The sequence below is a fragment of the Pan troglodytes genome, chromosome 4 (genome assembly GCF_028858775.2).
Source record: "Pan troglodytes isolate AG18354 chromosome 4, NHGRI_mPanTro3-v2.0_pri, whole genome shotgun sequence".
In the NCBI taxonomy this organism is placed as follows: domain Eukaryota; kingdom Metazoa; phylum Chordata; class Mammalia; order Primates; family Hominidae; genus Pan; species Pan troglodytes.
The window spans coordinates 113,822,402-113,845,157 of NC_072402.2; the positions used below are offsets into that span (position 1 = coordinate 113,822,402).

General features: G+C 35.3%; 1 protein-coding gene across 3 annotated transcripts in view; it reads left to right on the forward strand.

The window, feature by feature from the left end:
* The window catches only part of COMMD10 (COMM domain containing 10), a 206,167-nt gene that overhangs the window by 27,699 nt on the left and 155,712 nt on the right, over positions 1–22,756 (forward strand). For all 3 annotated transcript variants that reach the window (XM_517888.9, XM_009449528.5, XM_009449527.5), the window contains exon 5: positions 22,247–22,357. In XM_517888.9, coding sequence (XP_517888.2) covers positions 22,247–22,357 — 111 coding nt within the window. The remainder of the gene's footprint in view (positions 1–22,246; positions 22,358–22,756) is intronic.

Below are 22,756 nucleotides of genomic sequence, written 5' to 3' on the forward strand. Positions count from 1 at the left end.
TGAGTAGCTGTGACTGTACATAGGTGCGCACCACCACGCACAGCTAATTTTTGTACTTTAAGTAGAGACTGTCACCATGTTGACAGAATGGTCTCTATCTCTTCACCTCGTTATCCGCCTGTGTTGGCCTCCCAAAGTGCTGGGATTACAGGCGTGAGCCACCGCTATATGGCCTATAGTTGATTTTTTAAATTCATTTAGCCAACGTGTATTTTTTAGTAGGACATTTAATCCATTTATGTTTGAGGTGGTATATGAGATTTTGTTCCTGTCATATTGTTTTTTTCATCATTTTGTAAACTTTTGGGTTTTTTGTCTGTCTAAATTTATGGTTTGTTGGAATTCTGTAATGGTTTCATTTGATTCTTCTTCTTTTTATGATATCTTTACTAGTGTATTTTATATTTTTGTGTGTTTTCACAATGATAAATATTGTCCTATCTCTTCCAAGTTGAGGACTTCTTTGAGCATTTCCTGTAGGACTGGTCTAGTTTTCATGAATTGTCTCAGTATTTGATTGTCTGGGAAGGACTATTTCTCCTTTATTTATGAAGCTTAATACTACCTGGATATACAATTCTTGGCTGACAGTTGTTTTCTTTCACACTTTGATTATGTCGTTACATTTTTTCCTGCCTTGTAAGGTTTCTGCTGGGTAGTCTGCTGTTAGTTTGATGGACTTTCCTTTATAGATGACACTTTTCTCTTGATTGTAGAATTTGTTCTTTCACTTTGACATTAGACACTCATTATAATATGTTGTATTGAAGTCCCTTTTATGTCGTATTTGCCTGCAGATCATGGAGCCTCCTGTATCTATTATGTCTGTATCTCTTGCTAGCCTTGGGAGTTTTTCAATCTATTATTTTGTTAAAGATTTTTGATGTTTCTGTCCCTTTGGGAATACCGGTAATTCATAAGTTCAATTGCTGTATGCAGTCCTAAACACTTGGAAAGCTTTGTTCATTTTTTTCTTATTTTTAAAATTTTTATCAGACTGCACTGTTTGAAAAGACCTGTCTTCATGTTCTGAAATCTTTTCTTCTGCTTGGCCTAGTCTATTATTGGAGTTTCCATGTATTTTATATCTCCTTCAGTGAATTTTTTAGTTCCAGGATTTTTTTAAAGACATCTATCTCCTTGGTAAATTTCTCATTCATATCCTGAATTGATTTTCTGATTACTTTGTATTAGTTTTCAGATTTCTCTTGTATCTCATTGAACTTAATTGAAATCAAAATATTGAATTCTTTGGGGTTGTAAGGTTTTCTTTTTGGTTCTGCTCTATTGTTGGAGAATTATTGTGTTCCTTTGATGGTGTCATATTGCCATGCGTTTTCATGTTTCTTGTGTTTTTATGTTCATTCTAGCACATCTGGAACAATTGGTTTTTTTCAATTTAACTTTTGTTTGGAGTAGACTTTGCTGCTTTATATGTGACTTCGATGTTGGTTGAGTAGGGCCACTTGTTTTTATTTCTGGGTGTGCGCATTGGTGAATACTTTATGATATTCTTGGCTATAAATATTGTTATTGGTATCTGTGGATTCCTTTGTGTGTTAGGGTGTGGGTTTTGATGGAGGATGTGGTGAAATTATGCTAGGGACTGGAATGCTTGATAGGTCCTTCTTCAGGTTTCAGTGGTAGCAGTGGTTGTCTAAGCAGGTCTATATCTAGGGCAGTGTGTGCTGGCACATGAGTTGGCAGTTCCATGCAGGCTGATTATTGGGGGCTCTGGGTGGCTCTTTTGGAGACCAGTTGTGGTAGCAGTGTACTGGGCAAGTGAGTGGGCTCATGAGCTCTTGGGTAGCTGGGTGGCCTCAGTAATGGTGGCAGCAGTAGTGGTAAGATGCTCTCCCCAGTGCCCTTGTGTTGGGAGTGATTGCAATTGGCTGTGTGGGCTGACCTCCAGGCTGGGTGGCACTTGCAGATAGAAACCAACCGAGAGAGTAATGGCAAGGTTTTTATGCCCAAACTCTGTCCCCTGGGAGAAGTGCTTGGGTGTCTCAGGCAGTGGGCTGGACTGTGGGACCTCCAGAAGTCCAGATCCTGCATTGTGTCTCAGAGAGTAGGGCAAAGCTGGGTAAATCTGGATTGGGAAAGCCTGGGCTTGTCCTATGAAATGCTTGCATGAAGGGTGACAACACCTTTGCTGAAGTACTGCCATGATGGAAGAGTGGGGCTACTGGTCCTAGTGGTTTCAGCATTGGCTGGCAAGTGGGGAATCTGTGTCCCTCTCATGTCTCAGTCCTGGTGGGGCTTCCTCCCTTATCCCGACTCTTGCAGCTGATCCTGTAGTTTAGTCGGACTGGGTAGTTGTCACCTATCTCATAACTCAGCCCTGCCCAGTTCAGGACCAGACTGCTTTGGCGGCTCTTATTCTGCTCACATCTTGGGGGTTGCCTAGCTCCCAAGCTCGGGGCTGGAGTTTATGTCACGCTTGCTTTTCAGTCCTGGTTGCAGAATCCCATTTCCTACACAGGCCCCAGTTCAGCAAACCACAGACTGAGTTACTCTGATACTTAGGACTGGTGCTATAGGTTCCCAGGTCACACAATTTGTTAAACCCTAGGATTGAGAATGGCATCTTACTGTAGCTGCTTAGGTCTCAGGGAAGGCGTGGAACCCAGGGTGTGTTATTTCCCTATAGCAGTTCCTTTATACAGTCTCCTGGTTGCTTCCCAAGTCAAATTCAAGGTTTGGGAGGGTCAAGATACACTCCCATGGCCTGGATTATACAATTGATTCTCCAGTAGGAAAGTGAACCACAGAAAGACACTCAGTTACCTTCTCCCACGTTGCAGACTCCCTTTTGGTTGCCAGCCTGCCCTGTCCACATTAGCTGTTTGTTGTCCTCTCTTTTTGGAGTTTCTGTTTGCTTTTCTGTTAAATGCCTGTGTTCTGTCTTGGAACACTTACATTATAAGTGTGACTTTAACACTTTATCTTAACCTCTTTGGAGACTTGAGACTGAAATGTCACTACCACTTATTAGAATTTGTATTCTTTCCTCTTGAATCTGTGTTGACTGTTAGCAGTGTTCTTCTAACAGGGTTTTCTGTTTGATTTTGTTGTTGTAATACCTATGTGTTCATAACATTTATTAAATCATGAATTCTTTTCAGACAGAAATTGAATGCTATGTTTAATTTTATTCCTGAAATTCTATTTGGAGCTCTTTTACATGTATTCCTGCCATACTAAATGTAAAAACTGACATGTCAAGTGTTTTTGACATCAATGTATCTTTTCTGGGAGATACCTAAAGGAAACGACTTGAGTTCTTTTATATATATTTTCTAAAATATTTTTACAAATAAGATTATGAGACTTGTAAATAATATTTTAAGCACTTCTGAGTAGCTTGCTCTTTAAAGCATGCATTTATTGACTCCTTAAAATGCACTTATGGTTTTGTCAGGGAGTTTTAAAATATAAATTCAACAGTTCTGTCTAGTTTGAATGTTTAGAATGTGTTTAATGTGATTTTCTCCTGCTAAGAATGTTTTTTATTTCGCCAAGTACATGGCAGATTTTCCATAATATAAACTATTATATAGTGAAACTTTGTATTTTCTTACAGGTTCTTGAGAAATCTATATGAAAAAATGGATAGACAATAGTCCTAAGATAATAATGTTCCTATAACATTAAAAAAATCCCCTTTAAGCCATTGTAAGATTTACTTTATTGTTAACAACTAGTTGTTTCATTAATTATTGAATACCTATCTTTTATATGGAGTATAAGAAATTATAAATTGTTACTTTAAAAACTTATGTTCTCTTGTTTTATTATTTTCTTTAATTTGATTTCATTTCTTTTGGCATTCTATGGATGGTCGAATGGCTTTATCCTAAAGAGGACAGAAAAAGCATACTTTATGCAGCTAAAGCTTGAAACACAATATGTAACTGTGAATACATATCTGAGAGCTTCTTCAAGATTTAAATGCTTCTGAACATTATTGTCTTTGTTTATAGCAAGGGTATTTTGTTGTAATTATATTCACATGCAATTCAAATTTCTGCCTTTTTTGTTACTTTAGTTTCGGTATGTTATGTAAAAGGCATAGGTTTTCTGTATGCTTAAATTCACTGACTATACGTGGTTGTGAGCTTTAAATGCTGCTATGTATTCTCTACTTTTACTGAAATGTTTATCTGCAGTAAAATGCAGAGATTTTAATTTAATTGTTCAGTCTGATGGGTTTTAGAAGTTATATACACACATTTAATTATGATACCTAACAAAGTATAGAAAATCTTCATCAGCAGGAAATTACTTTCAACCTCATCCTCACTTTTTTATTTCTGTCACCACAGATTAGTTTTGTCTGCTCTTGGATTTAACGTAATGGAATCATATAATATGTATTTGACTGTCACTCAAAATAATTTTTTTGATTCATTCATATTATTACATTTATTAGTAATTCTTTTATTGCTAAGTGTCATTCCATTATATGAAAATATCACAATTTGTTTATCCGTATTTCTGTTCATGTATGTTTGGGTTTTTTACAGTTTCTGGCTAATATGAGTAAGATTTTTATGAACATTTGTGTTCAAGTCATTTTATGGATATTATATTTTTTTCCCTTGCGTAAATATCTAGTAATGGGGATTGCTGATCCCCCAAGCCAAAAAATCTGAGACTTTCTATTTAAGTTTTAGTCTCTCCATGCTATATGGATTGGGAAAAGTCATATATGTGTGAATCTCACCTTGAGTGGTTTCCTTTAAGAGTCAAATTTCCTTTAACTTTTGCCTGATTTTAGTCATTCTTTTTTGTTTGTTTGTTTTTGAGGTGGGGTCTCGCTCTGTGGCCCAGGCTGGAGTGTGCAGTGGCACGATATTGGCTCACTGCAACCTCTGCCTCCTGGGTTCAAGAGATTCTTGTGTCTCAGCCTCCCGAGTAGTTGGGATTACAGGCACGCGCCACCACTCCTGGCTAATTTTTTTGTATTTTTAGTAGAGGTGTGGTTTCACCATGTTGGCCAGGCTGGTCTTGAACCCCTGAACTTAAGTGATCTGCCCGCCTTGGCCTCCCAAAATACGAGGATTACAGGTGTGAGCCACCACACCTGGCCTGATTTTAGTCATTGTTAATGCATTCAAATTGTTGTTTTAAAAAAACGTTTTGTATAGAGATTATATATTTTTATATTCAAGGAGGTTGGTGTGATATAGGCTATTTCCCAACCATTACTAGACTAAGAACTCCAAAAGTGATTTTTTAAAAATGTGTCTTATTTTATCCACCGCACTCCATTTCCATTTTAGGGTTTCCATGTTACTTATTGTAGAAGTTGGAGTTCTTACAATTGTCTTTAAGGAGCTACATGCTCTGTTGTCTCCTCAGCCCACAACCTACATTGTTGACCATCTCCTCTTAACATCCTCTATCTGGCTTATTGAATACCTCTAATCTCTTTACTTCAAAAGTTCTGCTGGATGTTCATAGGGCTGGCTTGGTTCCTTTTTCCAGGTGATTGTTTAAATGTGACATTTGTCAGTGAATCTTTCCCTGATAGTGCCACCTCCTCTGTGGCATTTTATTATCTTATTTTTCTCCATAATATTTTTTTTTTGTGGCCCACTATATATTTTACTTATTTACTTTTTTGTCTGTCTCTACCACCAGAATATAAGCTCCTCAATGGCAATAATTTTTGTCTGTTTGTTTACTGCTGTTATTTTCACTACTTTTGGTCTTTGGGAGATAGTAGAGTGTCAGTAAATATTTGTTGAATGAATGCATGTGCAATATTCCATCCTTACAAACTGTGCTATTTTTAAGTTCACTTTATTCAGTTTCCTTATGAAGAGGGATATTTTTATTTATTGACAGAGAAAAGGACAATAAAAGGAGGAGGCTATGAACTGCATTTTGTATTTCCTAATATTCTTTTGTGTTTTCATTTTTGGTTGTACTTTAAGCCTTTTTGTGGTTCATTTATTTTATGGCTCTTGAATTTTGCTAGAGTACTAGATTCTAGTCATTTAAAAAATTTTCTCTTTAAAAGTGAAAATATAGAAAGAATTGCTTTAGCTTGAAACAGATGGAAATTCTCCAGGAAAAAAAAAAAGTGATGGACTTAGCTGTTGATGCAGAAATCAATTTAAAAATCTTTAGATCTAAGAGACCCTTAATCAGTCTTATTTGAAACAGAATGTATTTCTCCACTGCATAAGTAATTGGCTGAAACCAGAACCATTAACAAATTGAATGAAGATTTCGTTAATGCCAGGGAACTGTGCTGTTAGCAAAATTACTCTTATTATGTCACAGTATTCAAAGATGTGCATTTGTTAAATAGAGTTGATGTACTTTTTCAGAGTGTTGCCAATTGTGAGAACATTTGTTGAATGACATTTCAGTGTCCTCAAACGTGTGCTATTATCTTCATATATTCTTGGTATGCAAAGGTGACAAACAATTTGAAGAAAAAATACATTGATGATTCCTCTCAATTCCCTCCAACTTGAATGTGAAGGCCAGTCTTATGATTTGGTACTTCGGTCAAGTCTGTGGGTCAAGGGATATAATTAAGTTCCTTGTCACCCTAACAGTGAGACTAGGCCGACTTTTGTGGTGTCTAAACTTGAGGGTATTGGTTAGGGAATATCCCTGAATTGTGTTTGTAATAAGGCATTTGCACTTATTGTGATTTGATGTAGCAGCCAAATTAAAAGTACAGAGTGCCAAAATGAATGTGTTGGCTTAGTCACTTTTGGAGTTTTGCAGAGGGCAACAGACTCCTGAGGTCTTCTGGAGGCTGCCTAATGGGTAACCCTGTTGCAGATTTGTGCAGTATGTCTTATGAAAGTAGGCAGTCACTTGGGTGTAAGATATGGTAATATATTCACTTCTGTGTTTTATAGGTTATATATTGTATACCAGTCATCTCTGATACCCTGGCCCTGGCATCTTATTATTTTTTTTCCAGAGACAGGGTTTTGCTCAGTCACTCAGGCTGAAGTGTGCAGTGGCTTGTGGTGTGATCATAGCTCACTGCAGCCTTAAACTCCTAGGCTCAAGGGATCCTCCTGCCTCAGCTTCCCAAGTAACTAGGACTACAGGTGTATGCTGTGATGCCTAGATAATTTTTAAAGAACATTTTCATAGAGACAGTGTCTTGCCATTTTGCCCAGGCTGGTCTTGAACTCTTGGCCTCAAGCAATTGGTCCCCCTGCCTCAGCCTCCCAAAGTGCTAGGATTACGGGTGTGAGTCACTGTGCCTGCCTTGTATCTTTAAAAAATAATGTTTTATAATTATAATTTGTATAGTATACACTGTATTCTTTTGAATTGTATGGTTCCATGAATTCTGATAGATGTATTTCCATGAGATCACCATGGTAATCAAGATACAGAGCATTATGTTTATAGCGGCACGATTTGCAATTGCAACAATATGGAACCAACCTAAGTGCCCATCAACCAACAAATGAATAAAGAAAATATGGTATATATACACTATGGAGTACTACTCAGCCATAAAAAGGAATGAAGTAGCGTTTTTTGCAGCAACTTGGGTGGAACTGGAGGCCATTATTCTAAATGAAGTAATTCAGGAATGGAAAACCAAATATCTTATGTTCTCCCTTATTGGGAGCTAAGCTATGAGGATGTGGTGGCATGAGAATGATATAATGGTCTTTGGGGATTTGTGGGGCAAGGTTGGGAGGAAGATGAGGGATAAAAGACTACACATTGGGTACAGTGTACACTGCTTGGGTGACGGTTGCACTAAAATCTCAGAAATCACTGCTACAGAACTTACCCATGTAAGCAAATACCACCTGTACCCCAAAAACTATTGAAATAAAATTAAAAAAAAATTTTTTTAAAGATAGAGTATTTTCATTACCCTCAAAAGTTTCATTTTCCTTTGCAGTCCCTTACTGCCCTAACCTAGCCCCAAGCAACCCCTGCTCTACATTCTGTCACTATAGATGGCATTCTCTAGTATTTTATATAAATGGACTTACAGATATACTTTTTGTATGTGTCTGGCTTCATTCACTGATTATAATGATTTTGAGACTGATCATTTTGTTACTTGTATTAGTACTTTTTTTTTTTATTACAGAGTAGTATTCTACCATATGGATATACCTCAGTTTGCTTATCTGTTCACCTGTTTGTGGATATCTGGGCTATTTCTAGGTTTTGGCTATTATGAATAAACCTAATTAATGTTTATCTGTGATTAACATTTATGTATATGTTTTGTATGTTTTTGTATATGTTTATGTATATGTTTTGTATGTGTATATGTATATGTTTTTGTATAGGCCTATATTTTCTTTTTTTTAATTATACTTTAAGTTCTAGGATACATATGCACAACGTGCAGGTTTGTTACATAGATATACATGTGTCATGTTGTTATGCTGCACCCATTAACTCATCATTTACATTAGGTATTTCTCCTAATGCTCTCCTTCCCCCTGCCCCCCACCACATGACAGGCCCCGTGTGTGATGTTCCCCTTCCTCTGTCCAAGTGTTCTCATTGTTCAGTTCCCACCTATGAGTGAGAACATGCGGTGTTTGGTTTTCTGTCCTTGTGATAGTTTGCTGAGAATGATGGTTTCTGGCTTCATTCATGTTCCTGCAAAGGACATGAACTAATCCTTTTTTATGGCTGCCTAGTATTCCATGGTGTATATGTGCCACATTTTCAAAATCCAGTCTATCATTGCTGGACATTCGGGTTGGTTCCAAGTATTTGCTTTTGAGAATAGTGCCGCAGTAAACATACATGTGCATGTGTCTTTATAGTAGCGTGATTTATAATCCTTTGGGTATATACCCAGTAATGGGATGGCTGGGTCACATGGTATTTCTAGTTCTAGATCCTTGAGGAATCGCCACACTGTCTTCCACGATGGTTGAACTAGTTTACACTCCCACCAACAGTGTAAAAGCATTCCTATTTCTCCACATCCTCTTCAGCATCTGTTGTTTCCTGACTTTTTAATGATCGCCATTCTAACTGGCATGAGATGGTATCTCATTGTGGTTTTGATTTGCATTCTCTGATGACCAGTGATGATGAGCATTTTTTCATGTGTCTGTTGGCTGTGTAGATGTCTTCTTTTGAGAAGTGTCTGTTCATATCCTTTGCCCACTTTTTGATGGGGTTATTTGTTTTTTTCTTGTAAATTTGTTGGAGTTCTTTGTAGATTCTGGATGCTAGCCCTTTTTCAGATGGGTAGATTGCACAAATTTTCTCCCATTCTGTAGGTTGCCTGTTCACTCTGATGGTAGTTTCTTTTGCTGTGCAGAAGCTCTTTAGTTTAATTAGATTCCATTTGTCTATTTTGGCTTTTGTTGCCATTGCTTTTGGTGTTTTAGACATGAAGTCCTTGCCCATGCCTATGTCCTGAATGGTATTGCCTAGGTTTTCTTCTAGGGTTTTTATGTTTTAGGTCTAACATGTAAGTCCGTAAGCCATCTTGAATTAATTTTTGTATAAGGTGTAAGGAAGGGATCCAGTTTTAGTTTTCTACATATGGCTAGCCTGTTTTCCCAGCACCATTTATTAAATAGGGAATCCTTTCCCCATTTCTTGTTTTTGTCAGGTTTGTCAGATCAGATGGTTGTAGATGTGTGGTGTTGTTTCTGAGGCCTCTATTCTGTTCCATTGGTCTGTATCTCTGTTTTGGTACCAGTACCATGCTGTTTTGGTTACTGTAGCCTTGTAGTATAGTTTGAAGTCCGGTAACGTGATGCCTCCAGCTTTGTTCTTTTTGCTCAGGATTGACTTGGCAATGAGGGCTCTTTTTTGGTTCCATATGAACTTTAAAGTAGTTTTTTCCAATTCTGTGAAGAAAGTCTTTGGTAGTTTGATGGGGATGGCATTGAATCTATAAATTACCTTGGGCAGTATGGCCATTTTCATGATATTGATTCTTCCTATCCATGAGCATGGAATGCTCTTCCATTTGTTTGTGTCCTCTTTTATTTCATTGAGCAGTGGTTTGTAGTTCTCCTTGAAGAGGTCCTTCACATCCCTTGTAAGCTGGATTCCTAGGTATTTTATTCTCTTTGAAGCAATTGTGAATGGGAGTTCACTCATGATTTGGCTCTCTGTTTGTCTGTTATTGGCATATAGGAATGCTTGTGATTTTTGCACATTGATTTTGTATCCTGAGACTTTGCTGAAATTGCTTATCAGCTTAAGGAGATTTTGGGCTGAGACGATGGGGTTTTCTAAATATACAGTCATGTCATCTGCAAACGGGGACAGTTTGACTTCCTCTTTTCCTAACTGAATACCCTTTATTTCTTTCTCTTGCCTGCTTGCCCTGGCCAGAACTTCCAACACTATGTTGAATAGGAGTGGTGAGAGAGGGCATCCCTGTCTTGTGCTAGTTTTCAAAGAGAATGCTTCCAGTTTTTGCCCATTCGATATGATATTGGCTGTGGGTTTGTCATAAATAGCTCTTATTATTTTGAGATAATCAATACTTAGTTTATTGGAATACCATCAATACCTAGTTTATTCCAACAAAAGCCAATGGAAACTAATACAAATGGAATCTAATACCTCTAATACCATCAATACCTAATTTATTGAGTGATTTTAGCATGAAGGGCTGTTGAATTTTGTCGAAGGCCTTTTCTGCATCTACTGAGATAATCATGTGGTTTTTGTTGTTGTTTCTATTTATGTGATGGATTACGTTTATTGATTGGCGTATGTTGAACCAGCCTTGTATCCCAGGGATGAAGCCGACTTGATTGTGGTGGATAAACTTTTTGATGTGCTGCTGGATTCGGTTTGCCAGTATTTTATTGAGGATTTTTGCATCAGTGTTCATCAGGGATATTGGTCTAAAGTTCTCTTTTTTTGTCGTGTCTCTGTCAGGCTTTGGTATCAGGATGATGCTGGCCTCATAAAATGAGTTAGGGAGGATTCCCTCTTTTTCTGTTGTTTGGAATAGTTTCAGAAGGAATGGTACCAGCTCCTCTTTGTACCTCTGGTAGATTTCAGCTATGAATCTGTCTGGTCCTTGGCTTTTTTTGGTTGGTAGGCTATTAATTATTTCCTTAATTTCAGAGCCTGTTATTGGTCTATTCAGAGATTCAACTTCTTTCTGGTGTAGTCTTGGGAGGGTGTGTGTGTCCAGGAATTTATCCATTTCTTCTAGATTTTCTAGTTTATTTGCATAGAGGTGTTTATAGTATTCTCTGATGATAGTTTGCATTTCTGTGGGATTGGTGGTGATATCCCCTTTATCATTTTTTTTGTATCTATTTGATTCTTCTCCCTTTTCTTCTTTATTAATCTTGCTAGCAGTCTATCAATTTTGTTGATCTTTTCAAAAAACTGGTTTCTGGATTCACTGATGTTTTGAAGGGTTTTTTTTTGTCTCTGTCTCCTTCAGTTTTGCTCTGATCTTAGTTATTTCTTGCCTTCTGCTAGCTTTTGAATTTGTTTGCTTTTGCTTCTCTAGTTCCTTTATATGTGATGTTAGGGTGTCAATTTTAGATCTGTCCATCTTTCTCTTGTGGGCATTTAGTGCTATAAATTTCCTTCTACATACTGCTATAATTGTGTCCCAGAGATTCTGGTACATTGTGTCTTTGTTCTTATTGGATTCAAAGAACATCTTTATTTCTGCCTTCATTTCGTTCCTTACCCAGTAGTCATTCAGGAGCAGATTGTTCAGTTTCCATGTACTTATGCAGTTTTAAGTGAGTTTCTTAATCCTGAGTTCTAGTTTGATTGCACTGTGGTCTGAGAGACAGTTTGTTGTGATTTCTGTTCTTTTACATTGGCTGAGGAGTGCTTTACTTCCAACTATGTGGTCAATTCTGGAATAATTGCGATGCGGTGCTGAGAAGAATGTATATTCTGTTGATTTGGGGTGGAGAGTTCTGTAGATGTCTGTTAGGTCTGCTTGATGCAGAGCTGAGTTGAAGTCCTGGATATGCTTGTTAACCTTCTGTCTCATTGATCTGTCTAATTTTAACAGTGGGGTGTTAAAGTCTCGCATTATTATTGTATGGGAGTCTAAGTCTCTTTGTAGGTCTATAAGGACTTGCTTTATGAATCTGGGTGCTCCTGTATTGGGTGCATATATATTTAGGATAGTTAGCTCTTCTTGTTGAATTGATCCCTTTACCATTATGCAATGGCCTTCTTTGTCTCTTTTGATCTTTGTTTAAAGTCTGTTTTATCAGAGACTAGGATTGCAACCCCTCCTTTATTTTTGCTTTCCATTTGCTTGGTAGATCTTCCTCTATCCCTTTATTTTGAACCTATGTGTGTCTCTGCACGTGAAGTGGTTCTCCTGAATACAGCACACTGTTGAGTGTCTTGTGTCAGTCTGTGTCTCTTAATTGGAACATTTAGCCCATTTACATTTAACGTTAATATTGTTATGTGTGAATTTGATCCTGTCATTATGACGTTACCTGGTAATTTTCCTCATTAGTTGATGCAGTTTCTTCCTAGCATTGATGGTCTTTACAATCTGACATGTTTTTGCAGTGGCTGGTACCAGTTGTTCCTTTCCATGTTTAGTGCTTCCTTCAGGAGCTCTTGTAAGGCAGGCCTGGTAGTGACAAAGTCTGTCAGCATTTGTCTGTAAATGATTTTATTTCTCCTTCACATATGAAGTTTAGTTTGGCTGGATATGAAATTCTGGGTTGAAAATTCTTTTCTTTAAGAATGTTGAACATTGGCCCCCACTCTCTTCTGGCTTGTAGAGTTTCTACTGAGAGATCCGCTGTTAGTCTGGTGGGTTTCCCTTTGTGGGTAACCTGACCTTTGTCTCTGGCTGCCCTTAACATTTTTTCCTTTGTTTCAACTCTGGTGAATCTGACAATTATGTGACTTGGAGTTGCTCTTCTCTAGGAGTATCTTTGTGGCGTTCTCTGTATTACCTGAATTTGAATGTTGGTCTGCCTTGCTAGCTTGGGGAAGTTCTCCTGGATAATATCCTGCAGAGTGTTTTCCAACTTGGTTCCATTCTCCCTGTCACTTTCAGGTGCACCAATCAGATATAGATTTGGTCTTTTCACATAGTCCCATATTTTTTGAAGGCTTTGTTCGTTTCTTTTTATTCTTTTTTCTCTAAACTTCTTGCTTCATTTCATTCATTTGATCGTCAATCACTGATACCCTTTCATACTGAATGGGCAAAAACTGGAAGCATTCTCTTTGAAAACTGGCACAAGACAGGGATGCCCTCTCTCACCACTCCTGTTCAGCATAGTGTTGGAAGTTCTGGCCAGGCCAAGCAGGAAAGAGAAAGAAATAAAGGGTATTCAGTTAGGAAAAGAAGAAGTCAAATTTTCCCTGTTTGCAGATGAGATGATTGTATATTTAGAAAACCCCATCGTCTCAGCCCAAAATCTCCTTAAGCTGATAAGCAACTTCAGCAAAGTCTTAGGATACAAAATCAATCTGCAAAAATCACAAGCATTCCTATACGCCGATAACAAACAGAGATCCAAATGACGAGTGAACTCCCATTCACAATTGCTTCAAAGAGAATAAAATACCTAGGAATCCAGCTTACAAGGGATGTGAAGGACCTCTTCAAGGATAACTACAAACCACTGCTCAACGAAATGAAAGAGGACACAAACAAATGGAAGAACATTCCATGCTCATGGATAGGAAGAATCAATATCATGAAAATGGCCATACTGTCCAAGGTAATTTATAGATTCAATGCCATCCCCATCAAACTACCAAAGACTTTCTTCACAGAATTGGAAAAAACTACTTTAAAGTTCATATGGAACCAAAAAAGAGCCCTCATTGCCAAGTCAATCCTGAGCAAAAAGAACAAAGCTGGAAGCATCACGTTACCAGACTTCAAACTATACTACAAGGCTACAGTAACCAAAACAGCATGGTACTGGTACCAAAACAGAGATATAGACCAATGGAACAGAGTAGAGCCCTTGGAAATAATACCACACATCTACAACCATCTGATCTTTGACAAACCTGACAAAAACAAGAAATGGGGAAAGGATTCCCTATTTAATAAATGGTGCTGGGAAAACAGGCTAGCCATATGTAGAAAGCTGAAACTGGATCCCTTCCTTATACCTTATACAAAAATTAATTCAAGATAGTTTAAAGACTTAAAAATTAGACCTAAAACCATAAAAACCCTAGGAGGAAACCTAGGCAATACAATTCAGGCCATAGGCATGGGCAAGGACTTCATGTCTAAAACACCAAAAGCAATGGCAACAAAAGCCAAAATTGACTAATGGGATCTAATTAAACTAAAGAGCTTCTGCACAGCAAAAGAAACTACCATCAGAGTGAACAGGCAACCTACAGAATAGGAGAAAATTTTTACAATCTACCCAACTGACAAAGGGCTAATATCCAGAATCTACAAAGAACTTGAACAAATTTACAAGAGAAAATCAAACAACCCCATCAAAAAGTGGGCAAAGGATATGAACAGACACTTCTCAAAAGAAGACATTTATGCAGCCAACAGACACATGAAAAAATGTTCATCATCACTGGCCATCAGAGAAATGCAAATCAAAACCACAATGAGATACCACCTCACACCAGTTAGAATGGCGATCATTAAAAAGTCAGGAAACAATAGGTGCTGAAGAGGATGTGGAGAAATAGGAATGCTTTTACACTGTTGGTGGGAGTGTAAACTAGTTCAACCATCGTGGAAGACAGTGTGGCGATTCCTCAAGGATCTAGAACTAGAAATACCATGTGACCCAGCCATCCCATTACTAGGTATATATCCAAAGGATTATAAATCATGCTGCTATAAAGACACATGCACACGCATGTTTATAGTGGCACTATTCTCAATAGCAAAGACTTGGAAGCAACCCAAATTTCCATCAATGATAGACTGGATTAAGAAAATGTGGCATATATACACCATGGAATACTATGCAGCCGTAAAAAAGGATGAGTTCATGTCCTTTGTAGAGACATGGATGAAGCTAGAAACCATCATTCTGAGCAAATTATCGCAAGGACAGAAAACCAAACACTGCATGTTCTCACTCATAGGTGGGAATTGAACAATGAGAACACTTGGACACAGGGTGGAGAACATCACACACTGGGGCCTGTCTTGTGGTGGGGGGAAGGGGGAGGGATAGCAGTAGGAGATATACCTAGTGTAAATGACATGTTAACGGGTGCAGCACACCAACATGGCACATGTATACATATGTCACAAACCTGCACGTTGTGCACATGTACCCTAGAACTTAAAGTATAATAATAATTAAAAAAAGGTGGGAAACATAACAGATTATCAGAGAAAACTGCTCTGGATAGAAATTGTTTTGTGAAACCTTTGTGTATGTGTGTCAGTTCACAGCGTAAAAAGTATTCTTGCTGTGGGACATAGTCCAAAAAACTTTAATGCTGCTGTTTTTAGAGAGCTTCTAGTAAAAATTTAGCTGGTAAATTTACATTTTCTTTTCCTATTTTAAGGAGTTAATGTAGTAATTTTGTCTAATTTGAGATGTGCTTAGAATTTTGGTTTACAGAGTAATTGTAAGAATTTAAGATTATGTTGAAGTTATAATATTTTGAGGTGACATTTTAGTAACATTCTCAGGTAAAAGGTAATGTAAGTGAGATGCCTAACTACTGTGTTAACAGTTTTGGCATGGGTTGAAAACCATTATAAATATTAGTGGCTTATTTTCCTGTGTTTTATATTATTTTGATCATATTTAAACCTAGGACATTAAAGTGTAAGGACCCTCAGATTTAAATTTGAATATGAAATAATAAAGAAATTACATTAATATAATTCATTGATATGATGTACACAGGATAGTTTTATTTTAAATAGAAGCAAATATAATTAGCTAACTTAAGGCAAAACTCTATACTGGGTTTTATTTCACATGTAACTAAAATATTGTTGATTGTCTTATTTGCTTAGTTATGAGTCTCAGGAATAATTAAATAGTATAAGATTTTTCATCTTTGTATAGTAACTGTATCTTGTTTATGTCAGCAATTTCTACTATAGGTCTGGCAAATAATATAAGAATATATTCTAAACAATGTAAGGAATTACTTACTCCCTTTGCTTTTAGGACGTTGATATTTCTGAAGTATACATGCCACTTATTTTATGGCGTATCCCTCAATTTTTATTTTTCTGTTGTTAATTCATGATCAGATTTAGATTGTGATTTTTTGGTTAGAATACTGTGTAAGTGACATTGTGACTTTTGCAGAATATCACACCTACAGGTGCTTGATGTTCATTAGCCACTTTTTGATAATGTTAATTTTGATCCCTTGGGTAAGGTGAGGTTCTCCACTGTATCACTACTCTTTTCTTTTATAAATAAAGAGCGGTCGTGGGTAGATACTTTGTGACTATGTAAACATACAATTCCACATGAGAGTTTCTCTACTTTGATTCAGTATCTACTGATGATTCTTACTTGATTGAACTTCTTGTAACTTTTGATTTTGATATAATTTTAAACTTACAGAGAAGTTGCCATAATGATGTAAGGAAGCCCCATATATTCTTTATCCTGATTCACCAATTGTTTACATTTGTTTTACGTTTTTAATCTGTAAAATGGGGGTAATAAGCGTTACCTGTCTCACAGGGTTGTTAGTTTTCTTTGTCTTCTTTTTTCATTGAAAAGAGAGGTTTTTAAATTGCTTTATTGTATTAGTATATATAGTATAGTATATATATGCTATATACTATAGTATTTTATATATATTAGTATATATATACTATATACTACGTAATATACATTAGTATATATACTATATACTACGTAATATACATTAGTATATATATACTATATACTACGTAATATACATTAGTATATATATACTATATACTACGTAATATACATTAGTATATATACTATATACTACGTAATATACATTAGTATATATACTATATACTACGTAATATACATTAGTATATATATACTATATACTAATGTAATATACATTAGTATATATATACTGTATACTATGTAATATACATTAGTATATATATACTATATACTAATGTAATATACATTAGTATATATATACTGTATACTATGTAATATACATTAGTATATATACTATATACTAATGTAATATACTATATTACATTATACTATATGTAATATATATACTATATGTAATATAGTAATATAGTATATATATTACATATAGTATAATGTAATATAGTATATTACATTAGTATATAGTATATATACTAATGTATATTACATTAGTATATATATACTATATACTATAATATACATTAGTATATATATACTATATACTATGTAATATACATTAGTATATATACTATATACTATGTAATATACATTAGTATATATACTATATACTATGTAATATACGTTAGTGTATATATACTATATACTATGTAATATACGTTAGTGTATATATACTATATACTATGTAATATACGTTAGTGTATATATACTATATACTATGTAATATACGTTAGTGTATATATACTATATACTATGTAATATACGTTAGTGTATATATACTATATACTATGTAATATACGTTAGTGTATATATACTATATACTATGTAATATACGTTAGTGTATATATACTATATACTATGTAATATACGTTAGTGTATATATACTATATACTATGTAATATACGTTAGTGTATATATACTATATACTATGTAATATACGTTAGTGTATATATACTATATACTATGTAATATACGTTAGTGTATATACTATATACTATGTAATATACGTTAGTGTATATATACTATATACTATGTAATATACGTTAGTGTATATATACTATATACTATGTAATATACGTTAGTGTATATATACTATATACTATAATATACAGTATATATATACTATATACTATGTAATATACATTGGTATATATATACTATATACTATGTAATATACATTGGTATATATATACTATATACTATGTAATATATATTGGTATATATAGTATAGTATATATACTATGCTATATAGTATAGTATTATATAGCTATTAAGTATTAGTTTGTAATAATAGTTATCCTTTCTATGTTTTCTATTCATTTAAGCTTTCTGAATACTGATTATTCTCTGTGAAGCTGTGTGTGTGGGTGTTTGCATGCACAAACACATATGAGGTCAGCAATTTTATTTACTTTTTTTATTACTCTGTCATATGGCCATGGAACAAATATTTTTCAATGACAAAGTTTAATAGAAAAGGCTCTGGAAATTAAGAAAGCCAATCCATGAATACTTTTAGTCATGACTCTTTTAAAAATTACTTTCCTTGTGCATACTCTTTAATTTATTTCAATTCAATTCTACAGATAGATGTAGAATGTGCCTACTGTATGCTGGGAATTATTCTAAGTGCTCCGGATATAGCACTGATAAAAAGGGCAAAAACCTTTGTTCTCAAGGAGTTTAGAATCTTAGGTGGTAGTCAGCAAACAAATAAATACTATATGTTATGATAGATGGCAAAAAGCCCTAAGAAAATAAAGTGAGGCAAGTAGTGACACAGTTCACTTATTAGTTTTCTGTTTTCCGGGGACTGAGAATACAGTTTGTTAATTTATTGACCCTGCTTCTCTGTCTTCTGGACGTTTGTTATGTCAGTCATTCTTACTGTTAGTTGAGGCCAAAGAAACTCTAATCTAGAAGTTATTTAGTCCTCTACTTAGGGAGTGGGTAGTGAATGAGTCTTTCAAAATTTGATGCAATTATCCAAAATTAGTGAATGTGTATGCGTTTTTCTGAGACAAATTTCTATACTTTTCATTCAGTTATCAAATAGTCTGTGACCCAAAATATTTAAGTGGCGACTCTAATTTGTCCTTTCTTCTAGCCACATGGCTAAGGAGTTTTGTGAATGAGTAACACAGTCTTGATTAACATGAGGTTTGCAGGCTAGCCTTTGTGTACCTATCTCTAGTTAGTAACTTTTAAAATTAGAGTTGTATCTTTTTGTCAGATGGCTTTCCAATAATTTTCTAAAATGAACATAATAAGTATAACATTGTAAATATTTAAAATATGCAATTTTGTTTGTAGTTTTAAAATCAAAATACTTGATAGTTTCTTGTGTGATGATATATATTTTGAGTAGTATTTTCCAAAGACAATTTATAATATCAACAAAGAAGGCTAACTCATGGCAATATTACAAATATACACGTATCTAGTTGGGGAAAGAATATACTGATTGGACAGAACACTTAATTGGAGAAATTGGGAAAGGAGGTGCCACTAACTCAATATTTGACAATGTATCATTTAACCCTTTACAACTTAGTGAGGCAGGTCTTATTGTCTCCATTTTGCAGATGAGAATATCGAGGCCCAAAGAGGTGAATAGAATATGTAACTTGCTTAAGGTCAATTAGTATGGAACTTCACAGCCCACACTCAGCTGCTACTTTAGCAAACCAAATGAAAGCTAGGGTAATGTTTACTCATTATAAAAAGGATTTCTGGACATGCTTTGGCCTGCAGATAATATTGTATGTGTGACAGGTGGGAGGGGTATGTGTGTGTGTGTGTGTATGTGTGTATGTATGTATGTATGTATGTATGTATGTATGTATGTGTATGTGAAGAACCAACCAAATATTAGCTCTATAGGTTGCAGTCCTGCCTCCTACCAAAGCCATAGCCAAGTGGAAATACAACTTTTTTTCTTCCTCTTTTATACATTCATTTTCATGTGAATACTTCTCCTTGAAAGTTTGTATATGTTATGTGATTGATCACTTGTCTGAGAGGAATCTTTAGTGTTGACTCTGTCAGAGGCTGTTGTAGGTCACAAGGATATAAAGGTGAATAAGACTCCAGCTGTCTCCTAATGGAGATTGCACTCTACTCTGAGGAGATAGACATGTAGACAAATTATTGCAATACACTGATCTAAATGTTAATAGAGAAAGATGCAGAGTGCTGAGGGAACAGAGTAGCAGACTAAAGAGGGAAGGGAAAGGAAAAAATAACAGGAGGTGACACTGGAGTCAAAGAAGAGGCATGTGAAACAGCATAGTATGTTTTGGGAATCTTATTTGTTTCACTGTGGCTAAATTATAGATAATTAGTAATATGTTTTAGAACGTAGGAGTGGAAAGGTTGTTATCACATCCTGAGGGGTTTTGTATATAGAGTTTGGATTTTATCTTGTAGGTAGTAAGGAGCTATTGGAGAATTTTAAGAAGGGAAGTGGGATGATGGGACGAGGTTCTATAGGAGGCAGGTAGCCCAGTTAGAAGACTATTGTGATAGTCTGGGAATTTGTGGATGATGAGAATCTGAAATGAGTCATGAATTTTGGAAAATATTTGAAAAATATTTAGAAGATACTGTAGAACAAATTAGGTGACCAAAATGCCTTATATTTATAATACTTTATAGTTTCCAAAATCCTTTAGGTGTGCATGTTATTGGATATTATCAGTAACCCAGAAAAGTAGGTAGTTCAGATGGATTTATTTCCATTTTATATGAGGAAATTGAGATCTTGAAAGATTGTGCTTAGCCACGGTCACATAGCTGGTGATAGTTTAAGCATGAACCAAATCATAAACTTCAAATATAGGGTTCTTTTTAATTTGTCTGCATCATCTCTATGCAGTGCCTAAGCATACATTAGTTAATATCAAGGCCTGATCACAGTGGGGTGTGCGTTTTAATTTATTCACTTGATATCTCTCATCATTAGTTATGTTAAGTGCCTAATGGAGAGGGATAGGATCAATTAAATAAGGTAAATGCAACATTTTACAGGTCTATATAAATACCTAGAAAGTGCTTTTCAATTAAGACGGCATGTATGCCAGTGCTTTTTTATATATGAGAATGGTTATGACATTTATTCCTATTTTATTGGAGAGTCTATTGCATGGGACTTGATAATAGTGGCAGGCTGGTATCAGAGACTATGCTTGCTGTAATCAGTGTTAAAGATCAGTATGTAAAGAATCCTTACTTAACATGTACCATGAAATTGATTTTTTATTAGTTATTATAGAGATATTATAGATTATATCTCTACAACATCTTCCTTTTTTTCACCCATAACCTCTAAAAGGCTTAGTGCCAGAAGGAACAGAACTGTATCTTTATTTTCTCATCACATCCTCTCTCAAATAGATAATACTTTCATTGCTGTCTTTCCAACTTGGCTTTGAGTCACTGCTGTGATTCTAGCTGTTGAACAGTCTTTCAAATTAAGTGATTAGTATTCTAGTCAAGGAAAAATTGTTGTGAGCCTGCCATTCTTACCCAGTATTGCTAAGGTAGTTTTACTAAATCTATTATTAGGGTCATGTTCTCAGAGGCATATGACAATTGCATTTCACAAAACTTCCCTAAATATTGATACTTGAGATTTACAGGAAATTAAATCTAAAACCTTACACTTCTGAAGCTGGAGGCACCATAGAGCTGTGAAGTTCAGTATAAAGTCACATCTGTGCTCCCTAATACTTTATAAGAAAAGTTACTCTGCCTTAGTCTTCCTTTACTATTTTTGTCTTACTTGATTAAAATTTTGCTGTTGTATTAACTAATAAATTCAAAGGAAATGTTCTAATTGGTTTCTGTCATAACTGGGAACAATAGTAAGAGTACCTTGGAAAGTATGATAGTCTGTTGCGTAACACTTGGTGGGTAGTAGATATCAATTCTCTGCCTGTTTCAATCTCATTGTGTCTAAAGGTGTGAAGCTCTTACCATCTGGATACTTTAGTTTCCCTCTAAATTAAAAAGAAAAAAAGCAAATCTTACCTGTATAGTACCTATGCAAAGATTTTGGAAGATAATGGGAAGTCATTAAAGTGCTTTTCACCAATTTATGCTATTTACTAGTTGAAATTTGTAACTATTTAAAAATCATTAGTTTTAAAAAATACTATTTTAAAATAGTAATTTACTATTTAATATTTAAAAACCATTGGCTCTTTTAATATATTTCATTGCTTGGTATTCGAATTTTTTATTTTTAGAATAGAGTATATTTAAAGATGACTTTTGCTGTTAAATTTGACAGGCGTGGCAGGAGGCCAATCTAATAAGCCCAAAGGGAGAATTCGCAGAGTATGCAGGTTAAAGGAGCCCTGGAACTGACTTTCTGTGAAGCCTAGGCTATCCATATACATTCCTGCTGAGTGGAGATTTGCTTAAAGTTGACTGTTTTCTTCCTTCTGTACCATCTGATTCCAATCTGCACCTGTCTTTTATAGCTAGAGACGGTTGGATGGCAGCTTAACCTTCAGATGGCTCACTCTGCTCAAGCAAAACTAAAATCTCCTCAAGCTGTGTTACAACTCGGAGTGAACAATGAAGATTCAAAGGTAAGAAATGGTATCCCATTAAAAGGATGTATTTTGTTTATTAGGTCTTAAACTTTTTATTTTTAGCAGTCTTTGCTCTCTGGATTTAGAATTTAAACATAATTCAGTTAAACAGTTATTAATAAGTGGATCTTTTTTGACAGAAATAGCTTATCTTGCAAGGTGCCTTTCTTACAAAAACATTTCATAATGTCTTCTTTTAAATTCTGCAGTGAAAAAAATTGTTGAAGACCATATAAAATTATGATTTTAATGTTTTAGGTATTTGCGGATATTCCTGAGTGTTTCATGTTTTAAGCTGAATATATGTGGTAGAGAGAATATTGTTTGTTGTCCAGCTAGTGCCTGGAACAATAAATATGATGGTGACCTGAATTGTGTTTTTGTGTGTGTAGTAGT